The sequence below is a fragment of the Chenopodium album genome, chromosome 17 (genome assembly GCF_948465745.1).
Source record: "Chenopodium album chromosome 17, dcCheAlbu1.1, whole genome shotgun sequence".
Classification (NCBI taxonomy): Eukaryota; Viridiplantae; Streptophyta; class Magnoliopsida; order Caryophyllales; family Amaranthaceae; genus Chenopodium; species Chenopodium album.
In genome coordinates this window covers 32,832,171-32,850,629 of record NC_137850.1, presented here as the reverse complement: position 1 = coordinate 32,850,629, position 18,459 = coordinate 32,832,171, and the positions used below count along the sequence as shown (strand labels likewise).

At 33.9% G+C, this 18,459-nt stretch overlaps 2 protein-coding genes across 2 annotated transcripts; both read right to left on the bottom strand.

The window, feature by feature from the left end:
• Positions 1-1,637: 1,637 nt before the first annotated feature.
• On the bottom strand, positions 1,638-10,408 carry LOC145589575 (uncharacterized). Its single transcript, XM_081646196.1, has 8 exons — positions 10,289-10,408; positions 9,278-9,319; positions 9,113-9,175; positions 6,154-6,198; positions 4,432-4,524; positions 2,275-2,390; positions 1,975-2,044; positions 1,638-1,821 (listed from the first exon to the last, which is right to left on the bottom strand). Exons 2-8 carry the CDS (start codon positions 9,290-9,292, stop codon positions 1,798-1,800), a joined length of 426 nt encoding a protein of 141 aa, XP_081502322.1. The 5' UTR covers positions 9,293-9,319; positions 10,289-10,408; the 3' UTR covers positions 1,638-1,797.
• Positions 10,350-17,263, bottom strand: LOC145589573 (putative protease Do-like 14). Its single transcript, XM_081646195.1, has 9 exons — positions 17,109-17,263; positions 16,815-16,867; positions 16,541-16,672; positions 14,962-15,101; positions 13,555-13,862; positions 13,080-13,140; positions 12,777-12,907; positions 11,724-11,767; positions 10,350-10,408 (listed from the first exon to the last, which is right to left on the bottom strand). The coding sequence occupies exons 2-8, from the start codon at positions 16,837-16,839 to the stop codon at positions 11,764-11,766; spliced, it is 801 nt and encodes a 266-aa protein (XP_081502321.1). The 5' UTR covers positions 16,840-16,867; positions 17,109-17,263; the 3' UTR covers positions 10,350-10,408; positions 11,724-11,763.
• Positions 17,264-18,459: the final 1,196 nt, after the last annotated feature.

Genomic DNA, 18,459 nt, shown 5'->3' with positions numbered 1-18,459 from the left:
GAATTTGATCCATTAATGGTGGTTTTGTAGAGAGTTTTTTGGTTTTAAGAGAGAGGAAGTGAAATGTGTAGAAAGTATATGTAGGAGAGTGAACGTTCTAATTTTTTAGGTTGAAGTAGTAATAGGTGGTGGTGGTTTCATATTTACAACACTGCCATCAACCCCTTTAATCCAATCCGTTCAAATCAATCTAATCCTACGGCTGAGATTGGTTCTTATATAACTAGGGTTCTAATATAAGGAGGGGTTCTTACCGGATCCCTCCCCTATATATATATAAAAGAAAGGGGCTGCTAGAACTTAAAACACATCTAGTAAGTAGTAACAGGGTACCCACCGAGTATCGGGTCCAAAATTACTGGATCTGGAATTGGAATTGATTCTAATCGGGTACAAAATTTTGGAACTGGACCCAGTAGGATCCGTTCCGGGTCCAAATTGGTTCCGAATCCAAAACCGGGTACTCTAAATTTTGCTCAACCCTAGCTTATATCTCTTGCAATGCACGATTGTTACTAGTGTTAAAATAAAGTACAATGTTAAATCAAGAAACCAAAATTAAATCATCATCATTAATTCAATACTAAAACAAACACTGAAAGTGAAACAAAATAAATCATCATCATTAACTTACTAAAACAGATAAAGCAAATGACACGTGTCACATTCTGGTGCTTTTTTCCTTCCAAAAAGCCTCTTCCCTTTTTAGACAATTTTTTTTAGAAATACATTTGTAGAATACAACTATAATACGGAGTAATATTATTCCAATTTTTTTTTATATCTTTATAATAAATATACTCCTATTTATTTGGTGTTCTTTTTTCCTTTCCCTACCCCTTTACATAAATATTATTCAAAGTCTTTTAATTATTTTTAAACGGATTATTACTAGATTTTGCTAAAAAAAGTAATAATAAAATTAATTCATATTATTGATATTAAAGAAATTACTTTAAAACATCATCACTTTAATTGTTTTTTCAAATACCTCTTATATTTTATACCAATTTAAATATTATCTATACATTTACTGTAATGACATTTTTTGCTATGAATATATGATTATAAAATAAAGGAAAAACCACCTATTAATTTTTTTATTTTTTTATTTTTTTGAAAAATCATATTTAGTATAATAAACATGTTGTAATAACCACCCAATTAAATATTTATGTTGTAATTCACCACTTTGTGCTGGAAAATGAGCTTCAACTATTAACAATTCAATAGTCAATTGTTTTGTTGGTGGTAAATTACAACAAAAATGTTAATTAGGTGGTTTTTACAACATTTTCTTTACAAATGATTTTTCACAAAAAACAAAGATTTAAAATGTAGGTTTTCACAGAATTTCCTATTTATAATGTTATGTTCTGCAACTATAAATGTTATGTTCAAATTCAGATTTATCATCCTCGCTATCTCATGGAATGTGAAACTTTGAAAAAGCAATACTGCAATAGTATAGCATTTTCCTTCATGACATGCCCCCATGAGCCTCTCTATCCTAATTGGTCAAAGAAAATCATCACTGAACATATGTCATCTGCCTATTATGAGTTTATCACAGTTGCACGCGTAATTGTATGTAGTAACGAGCTAATAATCCCAACAAACGACCAAAGAATCAAAGATACAGAACTGAACAAGCTAATCATTGAAAAACTTGAGCATGCAAGGATCGTATTGCATGAACATTTCTCTGAGATGGAGAGATATTACAATGGATAATTCATAAGTTTGGTATACAGAAGACCACCGACAACAGAGGTTGTTCGGTAACAGACAACTATCCTACTCCATTTCGTCAACTTTCATCTGCAAGTGAATGCAACGTAAAATTGACTGTTGTTAGTCATGAAGTTGGGGTAATACATAAATGATTCATCAAATGGGTTTTGAGAATTGGAAAAATGTACATTATAAATTGAAGAAAAACAAAAAGGAGCTTGAGTACAGTAAGAAAATTACTTTATCCCTTCTCTCAACAGCTAGTCGATCTTCTAATATCGATAGGAAACCTACTAATGGGACATGCCACCTGCAACGAGAGGAAAAAAAACAGAGGTCATTACCGAAGTATTCAAATAAATGAACAAGAGGAGCTTCTTGCTTTTCCAGCAAGACTATAGTAATTGCTTCAAATGGACCTTCCTCTCCTGTTTTGACTATCATTCTATAATCGTATCTCATACAAACAGCAAGCTACTACATAATCAAACTGTGTTAAAAATTGATTTTTCTTTTTGAGGGATTGTCAAGGATTCTTACTTGTTCATCTTTGGGCTAGTGCCGATTGTCACAGTCAGACTTCGTTGACCAGTCTCAGGCCTTACCACAACCAGTTCCACAGCTTTTCCTTCCTTGTTCCATAATGCTTCAATCAGCTGTTCATAACAAATATTTTAATCAAATGTCAAATCGACAAACTACAAGGGAGTTTGATTTCTGTTTCAATCAAATGTCAAATGGAACACAAGTACACATGGCTGTATATTCCTCCCCCCCCCCCCCCCCCAAACCTTTCTATATAGCAGCGTGAAACAAAATGCCAACAGTTACACGGCTTACACCCTCTGGTGGAAAACCAAAGGTTATAATGTTTGTAATATTGTACATGACCAAAGCATTCCAAATTGTAAACTACTTATACCAATTCAGGTGGGAGTTCTTCCCATATTCTAGATTTACTATTTCAGTAATTTCAATTGTCATATAAATAGTGGATTCATGTATATGGAACTATACTAACAATAACATCATATGAAACACCACAGAGGGAAATCTCTGCCATGATGTATATATGATTACCAACACATAATTATGTCCCATTCTCCACATACCACACTCTAAACCATGAAGATGTTGATAAGCAACATAATTGTTCAAGGTAGCATTATAATATGTAGTATATAAAATGTACCCTACATCAGAATTGTTTTTAACCAACGTTTTCTCCAATATATGTCCTTGTGTTTGGATGATTCATTAAGAAGAAAAGAAGAGATAATGATACTTGACACGCATTTGCAATTTGCAAATTGTGTCTTGGACTGTGTGACTGACACCATAAGTTACGAGTTTTGCCATTAGAATTTTCTACATCTTTAAACAACAAAATTGTGTCACACTGCTATTCAGAATTTTTTTTCTAAGCTTGTCCACCTCAGCTTTTGAAATGCAGCTTTTGATTTTGAAAATTAACAGTGTTTCCATGACAGCGCGACTATAAAGAGTGCGGCGGTATAAAAAATACTGCCCTAGCCTTCCAACCTAACGATGCGGGTTCGATTCCCGCTACGTTCTCAGGAGCTTGGATTATTTGATTTTATTTCTGGACAACGCACAGAGGGAGTTTTTTTACTTCACCAAAGAACCATAGAATATGCAGATGCAAGGATTCCTCAACTCTTTTATACTTAAGGTCCCGTTTGGTTTGATGTAAAACATTTTCAAGGAAAACCACACTTGCAAAATAGTTTTCCTTTGTTTGGTTCTTACGGGAAAAGTTAAAGAGAAATTAAAAATAGGAGTGGAAATGTGGGGATGGATGAGAGGAAAGTAAAAAGGAGAAACACTAAGGCGAATGGAGGAAAAAGTAGCTTCCCAGTAAAGGAAAATGTTTTCCACCCTTCACAAACCAAACAAAGAAAAGTGGGAAATAATGGGAAAATTATTTTCCATGAAAACATTTTACATCAAACCGAATGGGGCATAAGCAGAAAATGTTTATAGGCTGCACTAGTGCAACTTCAAATATCATTGTATTATATAATGCTTTGTTCTATGGGTCACAACTTGAAAATTTGTTAAATGTGAGCTATTACAGTACACAGAAACTAATGGTAGAAAAGCACAGAAAGGGAATATTCATCTGAGCCATCATAATTCATAAAAACACCCAAGACAACTTCAGAATATGCTGCATGCCAGAAATAATAATAAAACTAGACTTATTCTTTAAGCTATAATATAAGAGGCGGCATTAAATCTAAGTATGCTGTTTTATTAATGCATTGATAAGTACTAAATTATTGTTGAGTAGCTCTAGCCGGGCAAATTTTTAATTTAATTTTAACAGGAAGACAGGAACCAATAATAATCTTAGGGAAGGTATGTCAGTATTGCATTGAGTACTTTCTGTTGGTTGCCTATATAGTCATAAATAGCCTCCACGTATCCAAGTTGAACAAGTAAATATTTTCCCTACAATCACAACATAACAATTATACCATCTACCTGCATCGGTACCCTCAATATATTCATGTTGATGAATTAAAACCTTTCCTGCCCAGACTTCTTCATCGATTCTTATAATTATATCCTTATTCTATTTTTTATAATTATTCACATTTACAAAACAGATTCATCTTGAAAGAGCACAAAATAAGCTAGGTTAACAAAGCCATAATAGAGCAGATGCAATACCTCAAGCTGACTCCCAATTGACTTTCCATCACAACTAATGATAACATCGTCAGCACATAGACCGGCAACACTGGCAGGTGACTCTTGATTTACCTGTTTGACAATGAAAAACCTCGATCATGAAATCAGTTACTATAAACATAGGTGACTTCAAGCAGTTGAGAGCAATCAAATACGTACAAAATTTTGAACTTATGTCCATTAATTCAACACAACAAAATTCCATTAGCTCTTTAAATACTACTGCTCTACAATAAAACCTTTTTCATTAACTAAAATCACCACAGAAAACAGGAAACTTCAGAAGTAAGAAGTAAATTTTAAGTAAAGGTCTAATCCAAATTTTAAGTAAAGGTCTAATCCAAATTTTAAGTAAAGGTCTAATCCAAATTTTAAGTAAACAACCCTCTTAGACCCAATCAAAACCACCCTACCATACCCCTCCACTCGAAACAGCACTCACCCACCCATAAACAACCCCATCCCCAAAAACATACCCCACCCACCCAACAGCAAACCCCCCCCCCCCCCCAAAACCATAACTCACCCACCCAAATACCTAAATCCCCCCCCCCCCAAAACCATAACTCACCAACCTATGCACACTCATAATTACCAATACCCATCCAAAAACCTAAAAATTTGAAAAGAAAAAACAAGATAAAAATAAATTCATACCTTTATAAATCATCAATTATGGTTAAATTGAACCATGATCTGGAGTTTCATGGTAGAATTTGACCCTAAAAAACCTCAAATATTACATGGTGATATATAATTAAGAAAGAAGAAAATTGGCAATTGTAGTGAGAGCGGCAGCAAGGTGGTAGGGAAGATGGCGGTTGTGGTAAGGAGAAGGGTGGGTGGAGGCAACTTGGGACAGTGTTGTGGATGGAAGCGGGTAACCATGAAAGTGAGTGGAACATGGTTTAGCAAGGTGAGAGAGAAGATATATTGAGCTACCAAACAACATTGTAAATCAAAGGGATTTACATTTTATTCTTCTTCTTTCCCTTTCTTTAAGTCATTCCCGTTCCTTAGATGAACCAAACAGCCCCTTAGTATAGATACATACACCTAACTAAATGAAAACCAACATATCATTTACACATCCCTAAATACATATCATTTACCAACATACCATAGTACTCCCTTTGTTCTAAAACTCTAATAAGATGTCCGAGCTTTGAAATTGATTATACATGGTAATACACATTAATTATTCCAATATACCACAATGTTTCATACTCCCAAAATATTCCTACTTCATATTCAAGAATTTAAAGTATGTTTTGGGATACGGCATTCAGGAATTGTACCAAGTCTACAATTCTTATAGATTCACCTTTTTATGTCTCTTACTACAAATGCAACTCATAATCGCACTAATCAGAACATGGGCTAGTAGGGAACTGAATAATTGGCTCCTAAACTTATTATTCTACAGTGTTTACATTCATTATATTTTGTAGGATTATTAAATTTCCACAAGGCTCCTTCACATATCAAATATTAACTTCTAATTTTAGGAGAAAAGAGCAAATAAAGGAGTGTGAAATAGATTGTTGTAATTCTACACCACTTAATTCTAATTAAGAAGGGTACTTATCCCTATCTACATAGGAAAGAACAGTAAGATTATCATTACATTCAAAAGCCCCTTTCTACTCACTTTTGCATTTTGACTAGTATATAATGTAAAAGGATGGATATTGTTGGTACCTTCATCTTCCTCACCCTTTTTTGGGTTCTCTTTAGCTTCCAAATCTGCAAAAAAAAGTGACATGTTTTAATTTAGATGGACACATGCCTTAAAAGTATATGTAAGCTTAATATGTATAAATGCAAATATTGCACACATGCATGTTTTTTCTCTTGTATAATCTCTTGTTGAACATCTTATTAAATTTTAAAACAGGAAAGACAATAAGCTGCTACCACCGTCTGAAAAATATAAACCAGATTGTAAAAAATAGATGTCATGAATCATGATCTTGTACTTAAAGAATCTCGAACTCCAAAGCAACACCAAGTCTAACCAAGCCTTAAGGTCTGTTTACCATCACTTATACTCGAACGAGAACCACTTGCTTTTGGTGTTTAGAGAGCCACAAGGGCGGGGGTGGGGTTGAACGAGAACCACTTATAATTGCATGGGCAATGCAATGATAAAGTTTTTAAGAGCAGTTGAATCATATAGATGTATTGTATATTTGTATTGCATTCTCCTCCTCATCCCCAACCCACAATCCTACTCAAACACCAAGAAAAAGGAAAATGTAAACATTGGCAGGTTTACCCCAAGGTAAAAATCAATCATTTCATTTCCCATAGGAAAACAAGATATTTACTAATAATAAACAATACTTAAGCTCAATTCAAGTTTTTGATCATCTTCGGCAATAACTAATCTCATTGAAATAGTTGATTTGCACAAGTTATACTAGAATACTAGATGTGTGGTTTGAATTAAATGATACGCCCTCTGTCCCTTTTTTTTTTTTTTTTTTTTTTTTGCTCCTTTTGACTTTTCATGGTCTTTAAGATTAAAATTTGTATCTTCATTCCCATACACGTAAGAATTATAAAAACGTGATATTAATAAAATATACAATGTAACAAATCTAACAAGATCTAACATGATTATATTATCTCTTATAGTAACCGTAATTTATGGTCAAAGTTTTCAAAGTTAGACCCAAAAAATGGCAATAGGACAATAATAAAGGGACGAAAGGAGTAGTTGATAGTTGCTAGATTTTTGCACTTTTAACAATATATGGCCTTAATAATTATTTAATAGATTACATACTCACTTTGTCCCACATTGTATTGCATTACATTGAGGAGGAGTTGATACTATGTTCAAAGAGATGTTTAGTGGCGGGCCATTTTATTGGTACAATATGGTGGTATTGTAAAATAGTAAATGTTATCAAACATAATGGCCTAATGTGTAATTTTACAATTAAGGAGTAAAAAGTTGATGTTGATGTTGATGTGGATGTGGATTGTGGATGTGAAGAATTCCAAAATAATTGGACAAGTTAGATGTTTTTAATTATTGGCTTTGGTTTATTTTAAAATTTAAGATGACATTTGATATGTTTTACAGATTAATTTGCATTATTATATCATGGCCTCATTAATATTTATGGGATTAGGGTATTTTAAGAGTTATGTTAGGGTTTTTTCGTTTTTGTAATTTAATATCCGTATATAAGGGAATTATTATAATGCAATATTATTCAATGATTGACAATTTGACATTACTAAAATTGAGTTTATCCTTTGTGGAATATGTTGTCTTCCAATAGTAATACACAAATCTTAAATCTTATTTTAAGAGTAAATAAGATTATTAATTTATACTTCATTAGAAGTGTTTGAAGGGATTCAATAACTAATTTATTCTTTTAGGATTATTGAATACGCTTATTATAGGATCAAGATACATACTTTGGTTTAAGATTTAAATCAAAAGTGTAGGCTCTTAAGATTAAGGTCCCATGTACTACATCAAAACTTATTGTGTGCAATGCAAGCAGTAGCAATAGTAAGTCCCATATTACTCTCCATTTTGTATTCCTTCTTGATTATGGAAGTTCTAGTTTAATAATGCATATATCCATTACTTTTTTATCTCTTCATTACCCCATAATTTCTCACACCTTTTCTCTCTCTAATCCCACACTTTCCCTAACTTTTCTCTTTTAATGCATAATTCTTCATCATTACCCCATATTCAACCATGCAAATAATATGGGAGACAATTACTTAATGTCACATTGTCACTATGTGTAAACATGTTATGCCTTCTCAATATTATTGCTCTGTTGGCTTATCCAAAATATTCAATAAAATTATAACAAGAGATTTCATATGAATTAGTCTTTAAAGCGTTAACTATGTAAAGTTTGCTTGTCCATGTTCCTTTACCCACTTTCCTTAGCACAACATTCTAGGATAGGTATCTTGGTGGGCAATTTTATTAAAAACAATGCTTAAAAGTAGATGCAATGTGAGACTAATACAATAACCACAATGTGAAACTAATACAATAATTTTAGATAAACATTTCGATTAAATATTATATAAGCACCTATTTCTTGGGTCCAGCCGATACTAAAATCACTCAACCACTATATAACTAGAATATAGAGTTACCAAACCTAACCGAGGTGTTTGCAGCCATATGTTCTGTCATCAATTGAAGCAGCTGTCTGCATAAAATACACATGCATGCAATTTTGCAACAAGATGGTTCCGGAAATTCGGAAAAGCTAGGGTGAAGAGCCTATATGGGCTGAGCAGATCATCAAATCTGCTCTAATCCAATCTATTGATGATTTGATGGTCATACCATACACTAATTTGGTCCAGAATCAAATGGAAAATATGAATGCTCTGACTAACAACGCATAGCCTGAGAAGGTAACAAAGTTTTATTTCCCATGTCATTTTGACCTCTTTGAACTGAAAAGGAATGAGGACTTTTGTATACAGGCATTACAGCATCGACTTTCAAGTGAAAAGCTTGTAAGTAATAGATATTCCAAGAAAATTCAACCACATTTAAAAAAATCCACAAGCAATGAAGCCAAAATGTAGGCAAATCACAAACATAAAATTTAACGCTTTTCCCTTAATTGAAATAGGATAGCACATACACTTAACTTACATTTTTATTTATAACCTTTGCTTTAAGCCACTTCCGAGAAGACCAAAAAGTCCAGTAAAGAGCCTGAAAGATACCCACAATGTCGCAGCAACTGAGAGGTTAATAAAGCCAGTGCATGTAAGGAAAAGATGAAGAAAAAAAACCTAAAGATCATGCATTCACCACCTTTGTCTTCACCATGCAAGTATTAACTCTTCTACTCTTAACCTGCAAGGAGGGGTAGGACTGTCAAAAAATATGAGCTCGAGTGTCTCATTTAATTATATAAAGAGCACATTTGCACTTCCTATACCCTCCAAATATAAATAGGTATAAAATGGTGGAAACACAAAAGAAGGCCTTTGCACAAATTGCAATATTTCTCCATAATGAATTTTTGATGTACCCTATCTACTTAACTGTTTGCATATTGTCTCAGGTGACTACTTAAGAAGGGAAGTTTGTTTCTGATTGTAAATATCAAAAGAAATGCGGGATGAATCGTGAAGTGGGACTCAAAGGACCATAAAGAAGGTTATCATCCATAAAGGCACATACATTTAGTCTTCATATAATTGTCATGTTAATTATCAGCTCACCAAAGACAGTTGATGTTAATGTCATAGTTCCTATATTTTATGTGCATTACCTCTTGATTGTTAATATGCATAGCAATTGCTTAATGTCAATAAACTTTTCAGCGGAAATTTCAAGATTTAAAGTACAAGCATTTCGGACAATTTGCTCCCGTGGGTGGTGAGCAAACTGCACCTCAACTCTATTGCAACCATGTCATACATGGTCGTAGCACCCAGTGACTATCTAAGCAAGATAATTGTCCTATGCTCATAGCTAACAAGAGCCTTGATACAAGCAAGATAAATTTTAATGTTCATAACTCCAATTAAAACTAATGCACATACCTACCAAGGCTCCAAATAAAAACCCATTAGTTTAACAAAATTCCGTAGGGAGACTAACAAACAGAAAGTCCCTAAGAGCTCATCAAGACAACTAACAACTTATAACACTACATTAGTTATTTTGGAGGCAATAGGACATTTTATGGTCTCATTGAGTATGTCAATTCTTGGTAAAATGTAAAACGTAAAACTAAACAAGATATAATTACCATGACATGCCAAAAAAAAAAAAAAAAAAAAAAAAAAAAAAAAAAAAAAAACAAAAACACCAAACCTTGTCAATTATAACTCCTTTGACAACATGAGGAAATTACGGGTCAGTCCATCCAGCTTCTCTAATTTTGCAGTGTAAAGATTTGAAATACTTACTCCCAGCCAAGGTCGTGGAACTCGCCTGTCATACATGATAGATGATACGTTACTTTCCAACACCGGCAGCAACATATCAACAGTTCTTATTCAATTTATACGAGTCAACGTGTTATGAACAAGGACAGGTAATTAATAAAAATTCAGTATTTTAGAGGAAGTAAGGAAATCTGCTATTTTCTATTAGTAAACTGTAGGTACAGCTCTAATGCAGCCTTGTCAGGCTCCGAGGATGTTGCTGATAGACCAAAAAAGCCAGAGGGAAATAAAGGGAAACCCAATGAGTCTTGCATTTACAGGTACTTGTACAATTATACATTGACTAGTTTGATTATTTGTGTGACACAAGGGTTGTATCAACAAAAGTGAGGGAAAAAGCGGTAAGAATGAGGGAGAGACGAACAGGATGAAAAAATAGAGAAAAAGCAAAATGAACAGTTATGAATGTTTTTCAAAACTCCTTTTCTTTTTTTTTTCTTTTTTTTTTTTTGTACCCAAAAAGTATGGCAAAATAATAGTAGAATGGCGAATACAATTGGGTTTGTGTTATTATATACTTAGTATCGAGATTAGCTTAATTCATGGCTCACAGCACAAGAATCAGTATTGTGAGTTGCTCAAGGCTTCATTTTCTACATAAGATGTAAAGAAAGAATGTCAGCACCAAACATGGGCTGGCCACATTAGGCCCCGTGGCCATGATCTCAGAGAGCAAAACAGGCATAGTTAAATTCAACAGTGAGTATAAAAACCCAGAAATACTGATGTGATAAGGCTGTCAAGGGTCTGAGCATTTGGCTCATTGTGGGCCACGATTCTAAGAATTAGGGAATCTATCCTAAATTTGAACATGTGTACACAGAAGAGTTTTATTTATACTCCCTTCAATTTTTTTGTTCAACCCATTTTCTAATTTGAGGTACAAATACCTTTAGGTTTTAACCACCCTACCCCTCTTGCCCCCATAGAATAATGGTATACTCCCTTTGTTCCAAAAATGCATCACTTGAGATTGCACGAAGGTTAGAAGCGTTTATTTGTAGCAGTAGTATATTGTGCGAATGGAGCAAGTGGGTGATTTATTTACTCTATTAAAAAACAATAAACTGCATGAAGCACAAAAAATGTGAGGGTTTTTTTTTATTTTTTTATTTTTTATTATATAAGTGGAGACTGTGAGAGAGATTTTAAATATGTCAAGTGGAAATCATGAGAAAATAGACATAATAAAATTTGATGGAAATTTACCAATGATAAAAGCAATGCACATATTTTGGAATGGCCTATTAAGGCAAGTGATGCATTTACTTGTAACAGAGGAAGTACATCTTTCTACTCACTTTCTTTTAGTTTATCCTTCTTTTTCTAACACCCACCCACTCACCTACAAGAGTATAAAAAGTGCGTTAAAAAAACAGTCTATTTATTATTGTGAGTTATTATTTTTTAATTTACACGAACCAAGAGAAAATAGAAAATTCCTACTCTCTTCATCCTCATATATTGTCCAGAAGACTATTCTGGTAGTTCATATGTGATTGTCATCTTCCCTTAAATAGAGAATGTACATCGCTTAATCCATATGACGTGGACAGTGGCCCCCCTCCACTATCTCTCTTTCACTCTCTAACTTCATAATGTATGTAATGTGGGGCCCAAACCAACTCTATTAATTTATTCTTACATGTACACTATCCGCCAATAAAGCCTTCACTTCCTCATTATATTCACTTTTGATATGCATCAACATATGTCAATGCCTAAAAAACAATTGAGGACAGAAATAGTTTGAATAAATTGTTTTTATATCAATCAATCAATCAATCAAAGCCTTGATCCCAAAAGTGGGGTCGGCTAACATGAACCAAAATAGATTATTCCGTGTAGTCATCAATATAATTGTTTTTATATATGGATAGAAAAAAATGGCATATTCACGCCCCACCAGGACCAAACAGGACAAGTCATCAAATATGATGATTGACCATTTAGAATCTAGTCCTTAGATCTACACCAGAAATTCAAGGAGTCTAACAAGAATTAAAAGGTCAAACTGCAATCGGTGTATGAAATCTGAAGAAAAATGATGATTGGAGTAGTTCTTCGCAACAGAGAAGAAGGCAAATATATTGAGAAGGAAAAGGGGAGGAAAAAAGAAAATAAAAGGGGGAAAAAATGTCTATGCCAGAATGTTTGTCAGACCAGATTCCTGCAAGGCTGCAATAAAAAAAACATCCTTAAATGTAGTATGGTGCCACCGTTTTTTCTAGAAGGTAGTTTGTGTGTAATTTTGAAGGTTATTGACTAAGTTTCAATATCAAAATTATTCAAAAGATAGTTGAACAGCTTTACTAAAGATGTAAATGACACAGAAAGAAAGGTTAGACCATCACCTGTTCTTATTCAGATCCTCCAAACATTTGAATGCTATATTAATAGGCAAGAATGCATTAAATGGACAACTGATGAAGTTAACTCCAATGACTTCTCCATAACAATTGACAAGGGGTCCCCCAACAGCTGCCTGATATTTACCATATCATCAATATAATGAGACGGAAAGGCATCATGCACTCTTACACTAAAAATGGACTAGGTGAGCCATCATTATGTGCTCTGTTCAACCCAACTCACCTAGATATAAGTTCAGGATATGTCTTAGTCTTACAGTCCAAGAGAATGGGATAAGTACTTACTTTATTCACAGTGCAAGTTGTCAAGTAAAGCTCTTTGCAATCATGTGAACAATCATCACAGCTGAACCATAAAGAATAAGAGACACACATAAGAAAAAGGAGCCCAGAAAGGAAATCATGGAGCATTAGACAGGTTGTGTACAGAGAAATATCCCAACAATGCAGCATGAGCATCACTAAAGCTCACATGATAACTTGATAAGACAACCCAAGAATAAACTATAAGTCAAAAATATAGAGTAATGTTTAGTTTACCAATTTACCTTAATTCTCTTTATATGATCTAATGTGAACTTATCTTTTCAAATATGATTTAGTTTGAACCTAATTTTTTGGACTTGATATGATCTAGTCTGATCAGAAATTCTTAGAATTAGGAATATAAATAAAAATTACTTTTTTTTTTAAAGCAAGTTGAATATGTAACAAAGTTCTGAAACAAACTGAAATAAACATAGAATAAGCTAATGCACACCTGAATAAACCGGGAGCAGCCATAATTTCATGGGGTTCTTCACTGAACCGAGATAATGCTATTACAAGTTCACCGGGACATAGGTTAAACCAAGTTGAAGCAGCTCCTTCCCCATACTGCATAAATGAATTTGCTTCCGCTATTGCAGACATATCCGAATCTATTGCTACAGTATCATCAATGTATCTAATTTTTGCAGTTGAGAGAGGTGAATCGGATTTGACCTTAACAGTTGCAATATTATAATGAAAATCATAAGTCAACACTTGCCCTTTACATAAATTACCACCAGGTAAATATACATCAATCTGCAAAAACATGCTCACATCAAATTATGCAAGCATAATATTTACCAACAGGAAGAGTCAAGAAAAAAATTAGAGAGCAAACTATAGTAACTCATAAGCAAATATAAAAAAAAAAATAAAAAAAAAAAAAGGAACCAAGTTCTAAGCTGACAGAGTTAAGACCAGCAAATACATTCAATTTGAATGCAGTACAGATCTTGCTTCTTATTGTTCAATTAAGTAAATGGGCTGTCAGTGCTTGTGGCTACAACCCTATACATAACTTTTACAGCCATGATTCTTTCTGGTTTCTGCTGTGGTATCTCGGAAGCTGTTGTTTATTTGGTCACTAGGAAAACATGCCATGTATTAACACACAAGATATCTAAAAGAAATTTTTTTTTGGATTGAGACAGATTCTTCATACTTTTTCAACTGCTAGATATTCCTGCGAACATACTAGATACTTATTTGCACAATGCTCCTCTTGTAGTTTCATATGGTATACTTTTATCTCAATTCTCCAACTCTATTTCAATCATAATCCTTGATAAACTACAAGTGCCTAAAACTCTGCAAGAACTCCAAACAATTGTAAGTGTTGACTAGAACCTTTCCCTCGTAGAAATCCAGCATTTGAGCTTGAGGCTTCAACTTCCCAGGCACTAATCTAGGCATCACTTCTTCTTATTGCATAGTGGTGATGGGATTCAATAAGGTGCCTGTGTTCTATCAAGTCAATTAGATTGGTACCTTGGTGGCAGTGATAGTACTAGATTAGATAGAATATTATGTTATCACTGTCTAACAGATGCAGATGTTGGAGCAGTTGCAACCTTATTCGATAGACTAAACTAAGTTATGTCTTTGGATTAGCCTTGAAAGTCATCGGAACCTGGTATAGCACATTGCTTAATAATTAAGGTGAACCCACAGCCAAATCCAATGATATGGAAACCAGGTTTCATTGGCCTATAGAAGTTGGTTCACATTGTTCAGTTGATTGTACTAATTTCATGCTACAGCTAATATTACTTGAAAGATGGGCCATCAACATGTAAAGGGAAAAAAAGGGTTATAAACAGGAATGAGGGTTAAAAAAGACAAACAAAATACTAACCTTAAGATTAGGAAGTACAGAAGCCTCACCAGCAGGACCTTGTAGAAAAGTTGCAGAAGTTAAGATAGTACCATAGAAACATCCATCATGGACATCACACTTAATGATAGTACCAGAGCCAATAAATATAACTTTGTCACCTAAAACAAGTAAAAAAAAAAATTAGATAGGGACGGCCATGAACCAAAAAAAAAAAAAAAAAAAAAAAAAAAAAAAAAAAAAAAAAAAAACTACAGCTTTTTTACTTGTTATCTTTGTATGGGTTCACAAATTACACAAAACAGCCCTAATGTAGCAAGTCTAAACTTAAATTTCGCTACCATTTGTCCAGATATATTAGCAACTTAATCTCAGAGAAAAAGAGAGAAGAAAATAAGCCACTAACCCACCACTAATGTCAAAAGTATCCAATAACATCACCCTGGCAAGACAGATAAGACCATATAAGATGGCATAACTAAAGCAAACCAGCTTCTCTGCTTAATCAAGGACTCAATAAGCTGCATTTGAAACAATGACGCACCAAAGAAGCCAGGAAATATCTAACATACAGATGATCCAGATATACAAACACTTTGGCTAGGAATAAGCTAGTTCAAAATTACAAGTATCTATTATTTGATTTTTTTTAAAAGTAAAAGTTCGCAATTTTCACAGAAGCATATGTATGTGTGGAATTATATTTTGGTAATGTAATCACTTTAAATGGTATTCAGAAGTAAATATTTTTAAGTTGTCCCCACCCATACGCAACAATGGATCCCTTGTTGGCAAGGCCAATCTCTGGATAGAACATGTCCCACATTTTTGCTTGCAAACAAACACTTTCTATAGACTTTAACTCTATTGCACCAGGACATGCAAAGTACTCCCGGGATGCACGGTATTTAAGGAGATGAGAGAGTGAGAAGGGAAGCTCATGTGATAAAGAGAGATATAAAGAGTATCTATTCATAAGGTAAATAAAATAATGTTGCAATCAATTTGCAACTCCCTAAAAAGGAATATGTTTTGATTAAACAAGAACAAAGGTTGAACAAACTAAAGAATCTCATGTCATCAGCTTGCATGGTTAGTTCCACTAAACTTTTCCTTATCAATTTATCATACAATACTCTCCAATCTCAAAAGCCAATAGGCAAACAAGTTACAACCAAATAAGACAATAACTTAAGCAGGTTAGAGCTAAGTACAATTCATTAGACCTATCAAAGAGAAATTTGTAGCATATGCTCCTAATTCAAGTCATGTATTTGAAAACATATTGCACCATGTGTCCAAGCTTAACAATAAAACGTTTGTCTTATCCAACTTTCAATAAACATTTTCTTCACAAAAAGATCACACATCAGCCCACTAGAGTCTAGATCATTATCTCCAGACAAAAAATAATAACAGCATTTCGGGTTGACAAAACAACAAAGAGAATCCTCCCTAACAACAGCAAGCTGTAACTTCTTTGCTCATAAACTGCATTTCATCAATATTACTTTAGTCTTTTTGTCACCAAGTTAAGACAAAAAAACAAAAGAAAAAGAAACAACTACAATCTCAAATAAGGAAGGAAGAAAAAAGATACCAATTCGGCTTATAATAGAAACAACACTTGAAGAAGCTTTCAGAATAGCATTCTTGGTACCAGCATCAAATTTATCATAATTTTCTACAACGTCGCGAAATCTTGAAAAACTGTGCGAGCATCGTACTAAAGCTATTACGTGCAAAAAAAAAAAGTTAAAAAACAGCAGAGAAGTGAAAGTTAGACTCCAGATTATAGCACAAACAATAACAAAATTGACAATGAAAAGCAATGTGATTAATATTAAAGAAAAGTTCATAAGAGGTGTCTCAACATCTTCCATTCCGTAGCCAGCTCATCGTCCGAATGACCAAAAATCTAAACCACCTTCACAAAGAGCAATGATGTTAGTTTACTTAAACACATCAGATATTCTAAGTTACAGGATATACGATAAAGTAATAAAACTAACTTTACAGCTATTCTTGGCTGAAAATCCTAACATTAAAGTGTTGTGCAATTCATTAGCAACCAAATTTGATTCATAATTATAGGGATATTTGATTCAATTATCGATCTCATAATTTAGGGATATTTGATATGATGATAACAAATACAAACAACTTACCTCAGAAGTTGCTTCAATGGGGGATACAAGAACTAGATTCAACGGAGAACGCCAACTGCGCTTCAATGGAGAACGTTGAGTGCGCTTCAATGGATATCTGACTAATCTGAGAGAGAGCAATTCTATGGATCCCTATGATAAATAAATAAATGGGCTGAGTCTTTATACAATCCTCCGATTATGGGACAGCGCAGACCTTTTAAGGGTTTAGAGTAGACCTTTTAAGGGTTTAGAGTAAATCTGTTTTAAAAAGTACGGAATATTAGGTTTTTTTTTTTTAATAGTACAGAGTATTAGTTTAAATTTACACTTCCTTTTCCCACATATTATCTTCACACACTAAATCTTGTATAATTTGTCTCGCAAAAAAAAAAGAACTTGTATAAATTGTTTGTAAGTATTTTTGGTTTTTTTAGATTGAAAACAACTGAAATTACATTAATTAAACTGAGTTTACAAATTAATCCTGAAATAAAGTCCCTCGAGTAGGCTTTGACATGTTTTCTCTCTACTAGGGTTCCCTTCGAGTTTTTCAAGATTTTCTTGTGCAAATTTCCATAGATTTCCCTGAAAAATTAATCAATTTTCCTGGACGAGTGTTTCCTTTGCACAATGGATGAGCAATTGGTGAGTGCGTGGGAGAAACTGAAATTGAATGATGATGAAAATATTGTTCTTGATGGGACGAATTCGATGGTGGAAGAGAATACTCCAAATCAAAGGATTGCCCTATCTCTCGTGGGCAAACTGCTCACAAAAAAACCCTTTAATGTTGAAGCTATGAAATGGGTGCTCAAGAATCTATGGCGTATTGATGATAATGTCGCAATTCGCTCGGTTGATACGAACCTCTTTGTGTTCCAATTTTTACCAAGTAGGATAAGAGTAAGGTGTTGGAAGGCAGACCCTGGGCCTTTGACAATCAACTCCTATTGCTAAAGGAGGTTTGCGCATTGCGCCGATGAACAGCCATCCGATGTAACCTTTGACTCATGCCCATTTTGGATTCAACTCCTAGATGTTCCATTTGGAAGACGTTCCCCTCAATTTGCTAGGGAGGTGGGGGATTGCATTGGTGAATGCTTAGATGTTGATGAATCTGACCCTCTTGGATGGGAGGAATATATGCAAATCAAGGTGCTGGTGAATACTCATAAACCCCTCCGCCGCGGGATCAAAATTGATGTTGATTCGGGACATACTTAGTGGGTTGGCTTTAAGTATGAAAGGCTAGGCGATTTTTGCTACTTTTGTGGCAAAATTGGTCATACTGACAAAGACTGTGAAGAGAAGGATAATTGTGATGTTGATTCCCCGATGGTTTTTCAATATGGTCCTTTCCTATCGGCAT

What these genes read in the sequence shown, in the direction of transcription:
- LOC145589575 (XM_081646196.1), bottom strand. An exon ending in CAAAGGTTATAAATAAAAAT is followed by an intron (nt 6,199 to 9,112) that starts GTAAGTTAAGTG and finishes TTTTTTTTGCAG; the next exon opens with ATTTGGAAGCTAAAGAGAAC. An exon ending in CTGTTGAGAGAAGGGATAAA is followed by an intron (nt 1,822 to 1,974) that starts GTAATTTTCTTA and finishes ATTCACTTGCAG; the next exon opens with ATGAAAGTTGACGAAATGGA.
- LOC145589573 (XM_081646195.1), bottom strand. Translation starts at nt 16,839, where the DNA reads ATGAGCTGGCTACGGAATGGAAGAT. An exon ending in CTGGCTACGGAATGGAAGAT is followed by an intron (nt 16,673 to 16,814) that starts GTTGAGACACCT and finishes TGCACGTAATAG; the next exon opens with CTTTAGTACGATGCTCGCAC. An exon ending in CAACTTGCACTGTGAATAAA is followed by an intron (nt 12,908 to 13,079) that starts GTAAGTACTTAT and finishes GGTAAATATCAG; the next exon opens with GCAGCTGTTGGGGGACCCCT.